The sequence below is a fragment of the Drosophila melanogaster genome, chromosome 2L (assembly GCF_000001215.4).
Source record: "Drosophila melanogaster chromosome 2L".
NCBI lineage: Eukaryota > Metazoa > Arthropoda > Insecta > Diptera > Drosophilidae > Drosophila > Drosophila melanogaster.
In genome coordinates this window covers 9,964,101-9,979,854 of record NT_033779.5, presented here as the reverse complement: position 1 = coordinate 9,979,854, position 15,754 = coordinate 9,964,101, and the positions used below count along the sequence as shown (strand labels likewise).

Below are 15,754 nucleotides of genomic sequence, written 5' to 3'. Positions count from 1 at the left end.
GGCCACAGTAATTGTTCTGAAGCAATCATGATCTTATGTTACTTTTATGTACTAATTTCCCTGATTCTGTTAATATTGTGGTACTTCGGTCTTCCTTAACTAGTTCCTTCCTAAATCTACTTGATAACTTAGAACCTAATCTTGTATTAACCCTAACGAAAATTTCTTGCCCTTTGATATAGGTTTTTATGGGCTTTCTTGTCCGGTTGTGGTATTCTATGTCGGTTTCCTGTTTTTGCCTAAGTCGGTCTATATTGTCCAGTCTAGCTTGTTCATATTTTTCTGGAGCTACGGTAGCTATCCTGCCGAAGAACACCTCTAGAGGTCGTTTTTTTGTGACAGAATGGACAGTGTAGTTATATTCATAGATGGCCCTATCGAGAAGTTCCTCGAAGCCCCTATGTGTTCCATCTCCTTTCAAACATCTCATTATTTCAGAGAGTGTGGAGTGAAATCTTTCTATCTGTCCATTTACTGTACTCTTATACGGAGGTGCTTTGTAGAGCTCAATACCCAGCTGGTCTGTCAACATGAATTTGATAGAGGCTGAGTTGAGGGACTTTTCATTGTCCATTACTATTAATTTAGGCACTCCATAATAAAACACGATATCTCTTAGGGCTTTCCTAATGTCTTCTACAGCTTTGGATTTGATAACTCTTCCCATGGCCAGTTTGGAAAATTTATCAATCGCCGTGAGCACCAGATGTCGTTCTGTCGAGTAGATGTCAATATGAATAATTTGTCCGGGGTATTCTGGCAAGGGAGTTTGTCTTATTTCTGGATGCGTGGGATGTCTGTCATATTTAGCAGTCTTACACACCAAACACTGATTCACGATAGCCGAAACTTTTTTCCTCATTTTAGGAAAGTATACTCTTTCGGACAACTGAGCTTTATTTTCCACAGCATTTCTGTGTGCTCTGTTATGTGTCCTAAGTATTTCTTCCTCTTGTTCGGCTTCGTTAACAAGGTCTTTGACTTTGCTTTGGCAGAATCTAATCTTGAAACCCTGAAAATGGATGGGGTAGAGAATTTGAATTTTCCCCATTACATCCTCGGATGTGAAAATTCCATTAATCACGGATGGGTTAAGATATTCTTTCAAATCTGACAAGAGACTATCGGGTGTGAACAAGTTGCGATCTACTAAATGCCTTTGAAATGTCGGGAATGGAATGCTAAATGAGTAGTTCTCTGACTCGGACTCCCTGAAGAAAATTTGATTCTTGAATGCGTTTATCGGGGCTTCAACGCTAGGTATCAGCCCATGGCTCGAACTGTCAGAGCTGTGCATTGTTGAGGCTACTGTGTTAATTTGTTCGACTGTCGGTCCTCTGGACAGAGCGTCGGCTACAGTATTTTCTCTGCCTGGCTTGTAGAAAATTTCGTAGTCATATTCCTCAAGGTATGCTTTCCATCTCTTAATCCTCGCATTTCCATTCCAACTACTGAGAGAATGGGTCAAAGGCTGATGGTCAGTAAAGATTTTCACCTTTGCTTTACCGTAAAGGTAAATTTTTAGCTTTTTTAGAGCCCAGATAATGGCTAACATTTCCTTCTCATTCGTGGCATAATTTTCTTCCGCCTTCGAGAGTGTTCTCGATAAAAATGAGATGGGTCTGTTCTCTTGTGAAAGAACAGCACCTACTGCGAAATTGGAAGCATCCGTTGTTAGGTGAAATTCTTTCTTAAAGTCCGGGTAGTGGAGTATTACGTCTGGAGAAACCAAGCTGCTCTTCAATTTCTTGAAGGCTTCTATTGCTTCGCGATTAAGGGAGACGGATTTTTTTGACGATAATGTCCTGGAAATTCGACCATCCTCCCCTCTCAAAAGCGAGCTAAGTGGTTTTGCTAACTTAGCGTAGTTAGGAATAAATCGCCTGTAATATCCGGATAATCCCAAGAATGATCTCAGTTCTTTGAGTGTCCTTGGAATTGGAAAGTCTGAGATTGCCTGTACCTTGGTTGGGCTGGTTTCAATGCCCTTGTCGGACACGACGAAGCCTAGGAACTCCACTTTTCTCTTCATGAACTCGCATTTATCCAACTGACATTTCATGTTGGCTTGCTGAAGAGTTCTGAAAATAGTGTCAAGGTTCTGGTAATGTGTTTCATCATCTTTACTAAAGATGATGATGTCGTCAATATAAATGAAACATATCTTACCGATATGTTCGTGAAGAATATCGTCCAGTGCGCGCTGGAAAATTGACGGTGCATTTTTCAGACCGAATGGGAGTCGTGTAAACTCATATTTTCCATTATTGATGGAGAAGGCGGTCTTTTCGATATCAGATTCCTTTAAAAGAATCTGATGAAACCCACTTTTCAGATCGAGCACTGAGAAAATCTTGTTGTCTCCCAATTGGGCCAACACTTCATTAATGTCAGGGATAGGGTATCTGTCCGCTACCGTTACCATGTTAAGTTTTCGATAGTCAATTACCACCCTGTATTTTTTCTTGCCAGAGGAGTCGAGTTTTTTTGGTACAATCCACACTGGTGAATTGTAAGGTGACCTTGAGGGTCGAATGATTCCATCGTGTAAAAGTTCGGAAATTTGTTTGTGTACCTCGTCTTTAAGAGACATTGGGTACTGATAGAATTTTGAGTATATTGGCGTATCCGATATAGTTCGGATTGCTGCCCTTACACTTGTTGTGTAGGTTAGTTTTTGATTCGGGTCTGCGAAGAGACCTGGATACGAATCAATTATTTTATTCAATATCATTCTCTGTTCCACCTCTAAGTGTTTTATTCTCGGACTAATTGTGCTAACAGCCTCGAACTGTTTTTCTTTGAGAACAACTCTTTTCCCGTTTTCCAGTGTCATGGTTAGGTTCTTCAAATCAATTTGCGCTCCCATTCCCTTCATTGTGTCTTTGCCAAGTATGGCGTCAAAAGTCTTCAGCGTTGGTAACAAAAAAAATTTTATTTCGAAATCGAAAAGGCTTGCTCTTTTGTAATGCGATATTTTTACATCACCGCCTGGAGTATCAGCTATGTAAGGCTTGTTATTTGGTATCGCGTTCGTCACCAAATTGGGCTGGATGTAATTTTTATTAGAGCCTGTGTCAATCAACACCCTTAAAACCTTTCCACTCCCCACTCTACATTCGAAGTATGGTAGTGAGGAGTCTTCTACTCTAAAAAATGCAACACGTGGTCTCGTTGTTCGCTGTCCAAATTGTCTATTTGTCCATCACAGTATTCATTTAGTGTGCCGTTTATATTGTTCTGGGTTTCATAATCTTGCATCGACCGTTGATAGCCTGTCATGCTTGAACTGGACCCAGTTACTTCAATACTTGGCTGTCTCATGTTCACTGTTTGGATGTTGTAGTTCTTTTGTCGTTTGTTTATGTCCGAGTGTGGTCTATTCATATAATTAATGTTTCGCGTCTGTACACTGCCGTCCACGTCCATTGGTTCTGGTCTTGGTTGTGGTTTGGTCGCAAAGGGACGGGGTGGGGCATTGTATTGTTGCCATTGCTGTTGATAGTTTTGTCGGGGTGGAATGAACGGTGCATTACCGAAGTTAGACACGTGTTGCCTTGGCGCCGGGAATGGCTGGCCTAAATATTGTGGAGGTCTCCTCATGGGATGTCGTGGAGGGACCGGTGGAGGCTGTCGATGGCCAAAGGCATTCGACGGCTGAAAATTGCGGGGTGCCGGAATGGGTTTTTCGTTTCCTCTGAAACTCGACTGTTGACCCTTATTCGCCGCATGGTTTGACCTGAAAGTTTGATTTTCAAGTTTAAGGCAATAATGTAAAGCTGAGGGGAGATCAGCTGGCTCTTTTATTGCCAAAAGGCGAGGTAAATCTCCTCGAAGGCCTCTGATAAAAGTATCCAGAGCTTTTTCTCTGTACATTTTTGTAACAAAGTGCTCGGATTCTCGGCTCATTTGCATGCAGCCGACTTTATTTAGAATAAGCGACAGATTTTTGTAGACGTCTTGGTGGAAGTCTTCCACCGACTGCTGGTGGCCTTGAACCAAAGTTGACATTTGGTATTCCAAGGTAGTTATGTCCCGTTTATCTGCGTAATGCAGAGTGAGACATCTCGACATGGCCTTCCAGTCCAGCGGAATGCTGTAGGACTCGAGTGCCACATCAGCACTTCCAACAATTTTATTTCTTATGGTATGAAGTATACCATAATATTTTGGAGTACCCACAAATGGGGTATAAGTCTCCATGATTCTATCAACGCTCTTTTTCCAAGACCCGAATTCTGCTGGATTTCCAGAGAATTCCCTGATCGATTTTACGATATCAGGCACCCTGTCAAAGTCCGCTAAATTATTTCTGTATTCGGGCTCGACGACCTGGTCGCTCACGTCAGTAAAGTCAAGAGTATTGTTGTTCATTTGTTTTATCAATCCAGGTAAAACTTGGGCCACCGTTTGGCCAATTAATGCTGTCAACTGTTCGACACTCATGTCTACGCGATGCTGTTCAGGCAGGTCGTGTCTTTCTGAGGGCACCGGTCTTTCGTTTGAACTAAAAGCTGATGGTCTTATTATATTATTAGGATTTGCCATACTGATTTTTAATTCGGACAACACCTGCACAAAACAAGCCTAAACCAATTTGAACTTAACAAAAGTTGTGGGCAGAAAATATGGAATGCGTGTGTATGTGTTTGCTTATTTATCTTTTGTTTTTGTTTTTTTATTTTTTATTTTTATATTTTTTTTTTTTTTTTTGCATGCAATAAATTTTAGCTCACCGCGGTTATTTTGCTTTGAGAACAGTGTACCAGAAAGGAACAGTAAATAGGAAAATTTTCCTTTCAGAAGATCTCTAGGAACTGGGTTGAAAATATAGTATTAATAATAATATCAATAATAATAATAAAATAATAATAATAATATAATAATAATAATGTAATAATAATAATATAATAATAATAATATAATAATAATAATATAATACTAATAATATAATAATAAAAATATAATAATAATAATAATATTATAATAATAATATAATAATAATAATATACTTAAATTTTTTTTTTTTTTTTTTTTTTTTTTGGTATACTTATGTTTTATTATGGGTGGATGCCTGAATTTCAAATTGCTGATGTTTTTTCCAGTGTACTTTCCAGGTTCTTGTAGTCTCTCTGCCTCCTCTTCGGTTGTTTCAGCTTCAGCTTCTTCGTCGTCAACGTGTTCTTATTCCTGTTCTTTTTGGCGGGCTGCTGCTGCTGCTACGGCTGTGCTGTTGTTGTTCTTTTTTTTTTTCCTTCTTGTCTGCACTTTGGTTCACGCAGCCGTTCTCTGCCGTTCGTCGTCTTTACCTCTGCCGTTACGTTTTGGGTTGCACTGTTAACTGTTATCCGTGTTGCTCTTCTGTAGTTCCGTTATTCTCGGCGTTCTACTTCTACTTTTCCTTCTCCTTTTCGATGAAATTGCTGTTCTTCGTTTTGCATTTATTTAACATAGAATTGTTGCGGTCACTCCTCCTGGCTGGGTGAATGTTGTCCTTTTTGCCTGGGCTACTGGGGAATCCACGTCAGCACTCCAAAGAAGGTTTTCTGCGGGCTGGCCTGACAGAAACTGTGATCCACCAATGGGCAATGCTATGCCGATAAGTATTTTCCTCTTCCGGAAAATCTGTTTTTTTCTCAAACAATTTTATTTTATAGCCGACCGTGAATTTTGTTTGTTAATAACTCGCGGGAGTTTCTTCGGCACAATTTAACCAACGAATATTTTTTAGCAAAATTTTGATTTTGCTCCGCGACTTAGAATTTTGTCTTTCGTTCGCGTTTATTCGCTGGTCCCTGTTCGGGCGCCAGTTAATAATTACAGTTATCGATTTGATTTTGAAGATCGCAAGCGACCGTTTATTGCAATTTATCATTTGAAACTAAATCTAGCGTACAAAATGTTTCCCTAAGTCCCTAGCAATCAAGTGAAGTCGTCGGCAGCGGCGCAGCAGGCGTCGGCCGCGGCGCAGCGCAGAAGTGTCGATGTCGCGCTTAACCGTTCGTTGGCGTTGATGGCAGCGGAGACTATGTGGAACCACAAGATGTTAGAGAATCAATTGCAGGGCAATAACTTGCATGCGATATACAACCATTGACTCCGGCTCGAATTCACAGGATCCGGATTGCAGGACTCCTGTCGTTTTACTTTGTTTCACCAACGGACGGACGGATGGCTATGATCTGGCACCGCAATTAAGCAAAAAAAAAAAGGGTTAGACATCGGCTTTTTCACATCGTCCTGCGACGAGGAAGTTGTGGTCTAACTTGCAGGCTCCTTGCCTCTGCTTTTTGGTCATTCGACACAGGTGCGAAAGTTTCCCGGCTTGCGGTTTGGGCAAAGTGAAAACGATCCAACGAAAGGGCAAGGCACTGGAAAAAAAGAAGTAAAATAAAATAAAAAATTAAATAAAATATAAAGTGAAATAAACGTAGTTAAATAAACAAAACAAGCCCATCGGTTCAGTGAATTTTAAACTTTTTTCAATTGAACCCCCCTCGCTGAACGAATGCCATCGCCCACATGTTCGGATTTCTTTAAAATTTTAGATGGATGAAAAATAACCGCCTGACGTTAAAAACTCTAAAATGTTCCCTGAACATTAAACGCACAGACACAGATTGTTTGTCCAGGAAAAGCAATCCATAAAAACGTCCGCAGGATTCGAAAATAAAAAATGAAACAAACTCAATTTCAAATTGCAATCAATAGACCGCCTTGAACAAATCGATTTTCGGTTATTAGCCGTCACACAGTCATTAAAAATTTTGACAGATTTTGACAATTTATTGATGTTGCACAAAACACGCGGCAAAACGCAAACAATCGAGCAAAAACCTACAGTTGACCTGTACAAATTGCAAAAAGTGGACAAATGTTTGTCCTCCCATCTGCGGCGACTTTCGAGTGCCAGGACCTCGTCGCCCCCAACCTCCTGCATTTTCCACCAACCCTCGGGGCGCGCGATAATTTGATTAATTGAAAGTCAGACGACCTTTTTTTTTTGCGGTCTCTGGGAAGGGGTTGTTCCGTATCCGAACTGATTGGTTGCTTCCAGGATGATGAGGAGGATGAGGAGGAGGGTGCTCTGGTGGCGTGAGTAAACGATCTCCGGTCGTTTCAAGTGGCTCTATTGTATTCACATTAGCGGACTTATCCAACCCCCAGGGTGTATCTATTTCCTATCTGACCGTTTTTTTTTTTCGGCACTCGATTTTTTTTTTTGGCTAAAATTTAAATATCGCATTACACACAGACACTTGATTTTGAAGCCCAGCCGACCGCATTTGAATGTTTCACTTGTGGTCCGGATGGGTAGTTTACTGTACAGGTTGCACAGGACTCCCTGGGCAATTTCCTAACATGTGTTTTTCATTCGAAACTTTAAATCTGTTGTCTGCACTTGATTATGCGATAAACTGGGCTGTGGTTTTAGCAAACTCTCGGTTTCACTTGCTTTTGGACAGTTGCGTAATTGTTTTGTCGCTTCAAGGGCTTCTCAATGGGTCGTTGGTCGTCAAGGGTTAAGGCGTTGTCTGCTGTGGAGATGGCCTGGCTAACTGAATCGGACATCATCTGCCAGCCACTTGAACATATTTTCTCGTTTTTAGGCTTTTCAGTCTTGCTGCCAAAAGTTGTGGCTTCCAAACTGGCGGAATAGTAATGAAATGAAAACGTAAAAATCTCAAAATAACAAAGTTGCAACTAGAAAGTTGCCGCTCTTAACAGCACCAATATTTGTTTTAATTTATTCTTGCAACATCTAACAATATTAACCTAAAATGATTCAATTATTTAGCTACCTAAACCAACATTCTAAGTTACAGCACTCTTTTAACTAATCAAATTTGGCCAATTAAAAGACTTCCTGTTGATTTTAAAGCATCTCTCGAACATTTAAATTCGAAAACATGAAAATTTATAGTCACGTAAATAACTCAAGCCAATCTACCCTTTCCCGTTTAAAGTCTGGTGGCATGCAACATTTAGCTGTTTTGTGGTTTCCCACTCCAGCGTTATTCTCATTATGCTTGTTGTGTTATTGTTAAAAGCCACGCCCATCGCCCCCAAAATGATAATTGATTTTGGCCTAAAGCCCAAAGGGTTTCGTTTTATATACACAAATATACTTATATACATATAGATAGTTAAATGTGGTCGTTCGTGCTGGTGGCACACACACGAAGGACGCCCCAAAAACACGTGGCCAGCTGAAAGGACATTCAACTCGCAGGAGCAGAACAATTGCGAATCGCTTTAAGTGCTCACTTTTCAGCAAAACACTTTGGTGTGCGCAATTTTCAATTTCACGCCAGCCCACTTGAGCCGCTTTCCCACCTCATTTGCATATTTTCCGGCAATTATTATTTGCATATGCGAAAATTTCCCGCCCATTGTGATTCTAATTCGATTTTGATATTTCGCGCCCATTGCCATTTGCAATTTGCCTTTTTTTACGATTTGTTTTGCCAGGATCGTGTGCCGCCTCTATTGATCTCATAATCGAGCCAAGTGGGCTAAAAAAAAAGCAACGTCCCTCATTTGCATCGTTGTGCTCATTTTTTTTTTTATGGCGTGCCAATTTTTGATAGATGATGCGTGAAAATGTGGGACGTGGCAAGGGGGGGCGACCTCTGCATATTTGCATATTTGATTAATTTGTTTGGTTTTTTGGGTGGTTTTTTATGGAAAAATAATAAGCATTTTATTGTGTGCTGCGGACTGGAGGAGTGAGGAATATGGGCTAATTTCTATAGCTCATCAAATAGCAAGGATGCGGATTAGAGCGGCACAAAATTGATGGGGCATAAAACAGAAAACAGGGATGGGATGATAAACTTGCGATATGAAAGTAACATGTGTTGGGAAAACGATCGAAAAAAATGATACATACAAATATTTGGTTTGAAGAATATATATATTTTATACTAAAATACTAACCATATGTACTAAGAACATACATACATAAGTTTCATTGCTTAGCATAAAATACTAAACACGAAACATAAGAAGGATATAAATTAGATGCTGCACTAGTGCACACAAACAATGGAATTTGTTTTTTGGCAAGAGATCTTCTTAAGTATTTAATCGATTGGACATGAGCCGCATCATCAGCTTAATCCACGCCCCGTTCGAAATGCAAATCGGTCTGGAAGTTGCGACTGCTTCTGGTCCTGATTTTGTCCTTCGGCAGACGAGCAGTAGTTTTCCCTTCAGACTGGCGGGCACTAATCCAATTGCTGTATGGATCATTAAGCACTGATTGCGTTTTATGGTGCAGACAGGACCTCGGGCATAGGTACATACATATATATATATATACAGATGTGAATATGCTCATATGCAGCGCAAGGACACTTCACTCGCATATGCAGATTAACCCACAGCCAGTGAATTGAAATGGGGTGCCATGCCATCAATTATGTTGGAAATTCGACGATTTAGATTTAACAGCAAATCGATTTTGCGATAAAAAGAGAAGGAATCCAACATAAATGCATTTGCGAGAAAGAAAGTGTTAAATTAAATTCACATCATTGGCATAACCAAATTAGTTGCAGTCAGCGCAGCTTTGTGCAGTGACAAAAAAAAAAACAAAGTTAACAAATTTTATTTATTAAGTAATTTAATTTAATAGATATTTGAAAGATGTTTCTAGTGCAAAAAGGATATATGGTTTGATTATATTCATATCTATTATATAAAATACTCATACTTGGAATTCAATAAGCAAAAAGTGCAAATAAATGGTGATTTTCCCTGTGTACTTACCTTGCTGAACAGTATCCTGCATTCAAATGAACCGCAAAGTAAATCTGCATTTGATTTGTCACCCGGCGCACTTGTTGCAAAAAACTTTTGCCGGCAACTGTCGCCGCGAAAGGTGGCACACACAAAAATAGAAAAACAATTGCCAATTACGTATCCTTGTTTAACGCTTGTGCCGAGCCACTGCCCCCCGGATGCGAGACAGGAGCATCCGGAAGCAGGCAGTAACCCACCCCGGTAGCCATAGTCACCAGCATGGTCGTGTCCATAAACAACAGTCGAAACAAAGCAAAAACCCACAGAGAAACAATCAAAAAGAAGGAAAACTCAGCGGGGAAAAAAAAACATTTTGAGGGGTGGTGCAAAATGGGCAGCGGGAAAAACTAGGTGGAAAATTACTTTTGCGCTCATAAATTTCAATAATAAAAATTTGAATGCAGTTGACACGACACCGAAACAAGCAGCCCCGCCCACTTTTTGTCCCCTCCGCACACAAGAGCGGCAAACAAGGTTAAGTGAAATAAAAATCAGTGAAGTGCATAAACAAGGTTCAAGGTGCGGGTCGGACTGCAATTGGGATTTGTATCTGTATCTGTAGCTGTATCTGTATCTGTAAATGTATCTGCATCTGGTTCGGGACCTAAATCTGAATGTGGATGCTGCCTGCACCACCCGATAATTGAATTGGCTTGTCGCATTTGGTTGAGGAAGCACAACCCTTTTTTTTTATTTTTTGAGGACCGGAGGAGTTATGTTTTTGCATATGTACATTTGTATTTATGGTGTATGGTGTTTTTTGGCTTTGCGCTGGGATGTGGGTTGTGGTCTGTCCTTATTACCAACATATGGAATACGAGTTTCGGGGTGGCGGCCTCAATTAATATTTGCGGTTGAAGTGCAAATGCGATAATATTTGGGTCAACGCCGTAATGTTCACTTATTTTTCATAGTTTTGTGGTTAGTTTCTGAATTTGTGCTACGGAAATCAAAACAAAAATTGTATTTCAGTAAACAAGCTTAACTGAAAACGAGTAAAAAAAAAGATGAAACGCGATAGTGAAGCCCTTCACTCACTCAGCTTATCAATTTTAAACTCAATATTTTCAGATATAGTGAAACGCGCATATGTACATACATATGTACATAGGCATAAATACCTTAAAAGGTATTGCAAATATATTACTGCAGAGATAAAATACAGTTGTTTAGTTTAATCTTTACCCTACACCATTCTAATGAAAAATTCAATATATTGTAATTAACATTTCAACAAAAGATATTTAAAAAAATAAGAAACGTAGCTTCTGCAACCTTTTCGTTTGCTCAAGATGCGTATCCTAAGAAAATCTTCTATATGGCACCACAGATTTAACTTTTTAATAATTTAACCCAAATAAATTAAGAAGCTGGTAAAAATAAGAAAAAATAAAAAAGTAATGGCAAGCAACATACGTTTCTTTTTTTGGATGCAGCAGCTAAAAACAAACGCGCCAGTTTGAATTCAACGCGCCAAAGCTACTTATCGATAGCAACACGGGTTATCGATAAGTCTTACGCCAGACGCGACAATAACAACAATGTGCACAAATATTCACGTTTAAGAAAAACTAAGATTTTATTCTGGTTGATGTTGTAGACAGAACGATCAGGTTAAGATGTGGTTTACTTCTTGGCCTTCTTGGGGTCTCCCTTGGCGGCGTCCTCGCTCTCAGCGGCCTCCTTGGCGCGCTTGGCGCGGATTCCGACCAAACGGGCATCAGTGCGAGCCTGCAAATATAGTTTGGCGGCGAATAAGTATAACGAGCTACCGGCGGATCACGAAACCAAAAAACTTACCTTGCGCAGCGTGGCGAAGGCCTTGAACTTCTTCTCATCCTTGGTCACCTCACGGAACTCGACCACGGCGGGCTGCTCATTTTTGATGGGCAGGACGGGTCCCTTAAGCTGGGTAGCCAGCTTGCACTCCTCCAGAGAGGACTCGCCGGCGCGGATCTTCTTCTCGTTGATGGGGAACAGGATCAACTTGCTGCGGTACTCCTTGAGGCGCTGGATGTTACGCTGGCGGGACTCCAGGGATTTGTTCTTGCGCCTCCTGTCGACGGCAATGCCGATGGTCTTGGCGAAGTTGGCGCCAATGCCGGCACCCTGTAAACAGAGATTTTGTTAGTGGCCAATGGATTCCGATAATGTTTTCGGCTTCACTTACCTTCAGCTCCTCCAGGGTGAAACCACGGCCGGCACGCAGCTTGGTGTGGTAGCGGATGGTGGGGCAGCGAACCACAGGGCGCAGGGCACCGCTGGCTGGGCGGGGGAAGACGGCCTTAGCCTTCTTGACGCGGTTCGCATGCCTGCGGACCTTGCGGGCCGGCTGGTTGAACCAGGTCTTCACATGCCGCTGCCACCACTTGTGGTAGTGCTGATTCGGAATCATATTGTTACCCTTACCCATCTTGGCGGTTTAGATTGGCTGCAACGAGGGCAAAAACACAATAATAACATCAATGTCTCTTTGTAAACTCGTATATATGGGATAACCAAGCTGCAGGCCCACGTGGCTGGCGAATTTCGATTTGTTTAAGCCGTAATTCCGAGCACTTCTTCATGCCTACGGGTGTCAATGATGCCCACTTGTGTCCTCCACACTTGGCACACTCGATGGCTCGATTTGCATTTCGTTTATCTTTTATTTTCATTGAATTTCGTGACGCTCACGAAATTTACACACCTTTTCTTCCCAACAACGAATTAAAAAGGAAATCGCAACCAACTTCACGTCGTAGGCCAAGCGAAAATTTCCCTAGAGAAATTCCCCCGGCCGAGCGAGAAATTTCCCCAGCTATCGATTGGTGATGCAATCAGTGTTAGCGAGAATACTCAACAAATCGCATTTTTTACGACAGTCAGACGTATTGAAATTAAAAAGCGGTGACTCTCATATTTGAGCAGTCTGTAAAAATAATCTCAAATAAATGAGAGTGCATTTGAAGCATTTAGCAACGTTTTATTGCCTTATCGATTGACGGCGTGTCGCGTGGCAACTCTGAACTGTACTTCTGATACAGATAAAAAACTATTGACTATTGAACCGTCTATCTATAATCGAGAAATTGCGCGCTAATACACGCATTGGGCACAGCAATCGTTGTCGAATCTAATTCAAAACAAACAAGAAGATCCCAATCCCCCACAGAAGACAAGATGAGCGAAGGGGTACCAGCGTCGCCCGTGGCCATTGGCGAACTCAAGTACGAGGATGTGTCGCAGCTAAATTTTTCCAAACTGTACTCGCCCAAGATGAAAAGCGTATACTGGCGCTACTTTGGATTCCCCTCGAACGACAATAATGAGGTGATTACCAAACAGAATGTGGTCTGCATTAAGTGTCACAAGGTGCTGACCAACCATGGCAACACCACCAATTTGCGTGCGCATCTCCAGCACCGACACAAGGATCTGTTCAAGGAGCTGTGCCAGGAGCACGACATCCATGTGCCGCCGCGCAAGACGCCGCGTAATGTATCCCATCCACCGCTGTCCAAGCGGAATGTTTCCTCGCGGCGGGTCAAACTGGAGTTCATTAATAACCGGAACCACGATAACGCTTCCGATGATGAACTGGACGAAGCAGCCGTGGCAACTGCGGCCATGCAGGCGGAGGAGGACGCCTCCTCGCAAACCATGCTGTACGAGACCATGGTGCCCTTCACCTACGACGAGGCCGAAAATCTGGTAGAGGAGGAGGAGCGCCTAGTTATGGAACCAAAGTACGGACGCAAACGCAAAGTGGCCACTCCATCGAGTGCCCTGATGCACGGGCGTGTCATCAAGCACGAGGAAGGCGGCTATGCCGCCGTGGCGAACATCGCCAATCTGGCCGAAGCCCTTACGGACATTGTGATTAAGGATTTGCGCAATGTGGATTCTCTGTACGATGCCGGTTTTGGTGAATTCCTGCGTCAAGTCCTAGGCAATTCGGCAGCCATGCCCGAGCCACACAAGATCGACTCTTTGATCAATGAGATGCACGCCTCCAAGTTTCTGGAGATTGGCGAAATCACGCGCGATTTCACCTCCGAGAAGCCCTTCTCTCTCGCCTTTGAGATGTGGGTGAATGTTGAACAGCGGCGCTTCCTTAGCATCTTCCATCACTTTCTGGACGAGGAGACGCACTCAGTTCGCGGTATGCTGTATGCCACCGTGGAGTACAACGACTACATCGTCTTTGACGATCTGCTGACCGACTTCTATTTGGCCAATTGCACACTGGCCATCATAAACTACGACGAGGAAGAGGACCTTTTGCACACCTATCTGCGAGAGAAAAGTGAGTGCATTAGCAAGTCAGAATTATTTACCTTATATAGAATATATATCAAATATTGGACTTCCTAATGAATATGAATCTTTTATTGCAGATATACCCATTTCGCTGTGCTACGTTTCGGTAATTGACAAATGTTTGCGTCGTGTGTTTGAGATCGAAGAGGTGGCCACTTTATTGGAGCAGGTGAAGGACCTAATGCAGCGTCATTCAACGGAGATTGCCTCCAAGGTGTCCGAGGTGCCCATGCCCACGTACAACGAGCACTTCCCCTGGACACTGTACGAAACATTGAAGTTCTTTGCCGAGTCCATATCTTGGTCCGAGGACATGGATCACCTGGTTATATCAGCCAAGACGGTGACGGAGGCCCTGAGTGCTCTGGTGGTAAGCCATCAAGCTAAATGAGACGTTTAAGCAGTTTTCTTATTGTGTGAAATCTTTTAGATTGCTTTGGACACGCTGCGTGGCGAAGACATTCCCTTGTGTAGCATGCTTTCGCCAATCACTTCAAAGATTCTTATCAAGAAGTTGGGCATCGCCGAGCAGGACGATCCCCTAATGATGAATTTGAAGCGGACCATTTCCAGTGTCCTCCAGGCGCACGTTATATCCAATGACAATCTGACCGCTGCTGCATTGTTGGACCCACGCTTCCACCGCCTGACCACCATTGACAACCTAGAGCGAACCGTTCGTATGCTGACCCATAAGTATAACATTAACTTTGGTGGAGTGGGCGAAGGGGAATCCAACGAAGTGGCAGCTACCTCCAGCGTGGTGGCCATTAAGTCAGAACCAAGAGTAGTGGACGGCAGTGCACCAAAGAAGTTGGGTAAGTGCATCGAACTAAATCGATTATCATAAACCATGGACTAAACGAAAATGCCCGTAGGTCTGAAACTGCTGTTTGACAGTAACGAGATACCAAATCCTCCGAAGCGAGATGCGGACAGCAGCGTGGAGTCCGATCTTAAGCGATATCGCAACGAGGTGGTCGTTCAGCTGGATGAGTCGCCCATCGAGTGGTGGCTCAAGATGGGACACATTTATGGAACGCTCCGCGATTTGGCCAGCCTGTACCATAGTGTGCCCGGCGTGGTGACGCTCAGCTTCAAGAAGGCGCTGAGAGACCAAATATACGACTTCAACAAGCGATTCATGCTCACCGGTAGTCACATCGACGCCATCCTCTTTCTTCATCATCACAACAATTAGTCTGCACTGGCGACTACTGTTTCTTATAATGCAAATACTTTTTAATTACTTTTAACGTAATCCGATCTTGTGTATATGAAAATGACTACCAGGGGCGAGGCAAATAGTAATAGCGATTCCGCAGTACTTTTAACCAAAAGACAGCCTTGGGACGTACACGGAACATCTTAAGTTATCGACGTATAAATGTTAAGGGAACATTTTGACATCATATATTCAAATCAAACAGATAATCTAAGAATATTTGTTTAATAAATCCATAACGAAAAAATATCACGCTTATCAAGCTCACTTGTAAATCCCCTTATATCCATTTCAAGAGAACTAATTAAATACTTAACTTAGTTGTACATAATTGATATTTTAATCTTATAAATAAATAAAATGCATCTAACTTTCGTGAATTGTTTTATTGAACTAACTAAAATTAGATATTTTACAATT

General features: G+C 42.1%; 2 protein-coding genes across 5 annotated transcripts, besides 1 other annotated feature; one reads left to right on the top strand and one right to left on the bottom strand.

The window, feature by feature from the left end:
- Positions 1–6,074: part of a mobile genetic element that runs on past the window's edge.
- Positions 6,075–11,209: 5,135 nt separating this feature from the next.
- RpL13 (Ribosomal protein L13) lies at positions 11,210–12,542 on the bottom strand. 3 transcript variants are annotated; one of them, NM_078806.4, is made up of 4 exons: positions 12,497–12,542; positions 11,978–12,238; positions 11,608–11,916; positions 11,364–11,538 (listed from the first exon to the last, which is right to left on the bottom strand). In NM_078806.4, the coding sequence occupies exons 2-4, from the start codon at positions 12,218–12,220 to the stop codon at positions 11,434–11,436; spliced, it is 657 nt and encodes a 218-aa protein (NP_523530.1). In that variant the 5' UTR covers positions 12,221–12,238; positions 12,497–12,542; the 3' UTR covers positions 11,364–11,433. The 3 variants fall into 3 exon arrangements, with proteins under 3 accessions (NP_001260312.1, NP_523530.1, NP_001033891.1); NM_001038802.2 differs by having other exon boundaries at positions 12,497–12,525; NM_001273383.2 differs by having other exon boundaries at positions 11,210–11,538; positions 11,978–12,525.
- An 83-nt stretch (positions 12,543–12,625) lies between these two features.
- Positions 12,626–15,708, top strand: Dref (DNA replication-related element factor). 2 transcript variants are annotated; one of them, NM_078805.4, is made up of 4 exons: positions 12,626–14,095; positions 14,187–14,479; positions 14,540–14,927; positions 14,988–15,708. In NM_078805.4, the coding sequence occupies exons 1-4, from the start codon at positions 12,970–12,972 to the stop codon at positions 15,308–15,310; spliced, it is 2,130 nt and encodes a 709-aa protein (NP_523529.1). In that variant the 5' UTR covers positions 12,626–12,969; the 3' UTR covers positions 15,311–15,708. The 2 variants fall into 2 exon arrangements, with proteins under 2 accessions (NP_523529.1, NP_001260311.1); NM_001273382.2 differs by having other exon boundaries at positions 14,988–15,575.
- Positions 15,709–15,754: the final 46 nt, after the last annotated feature.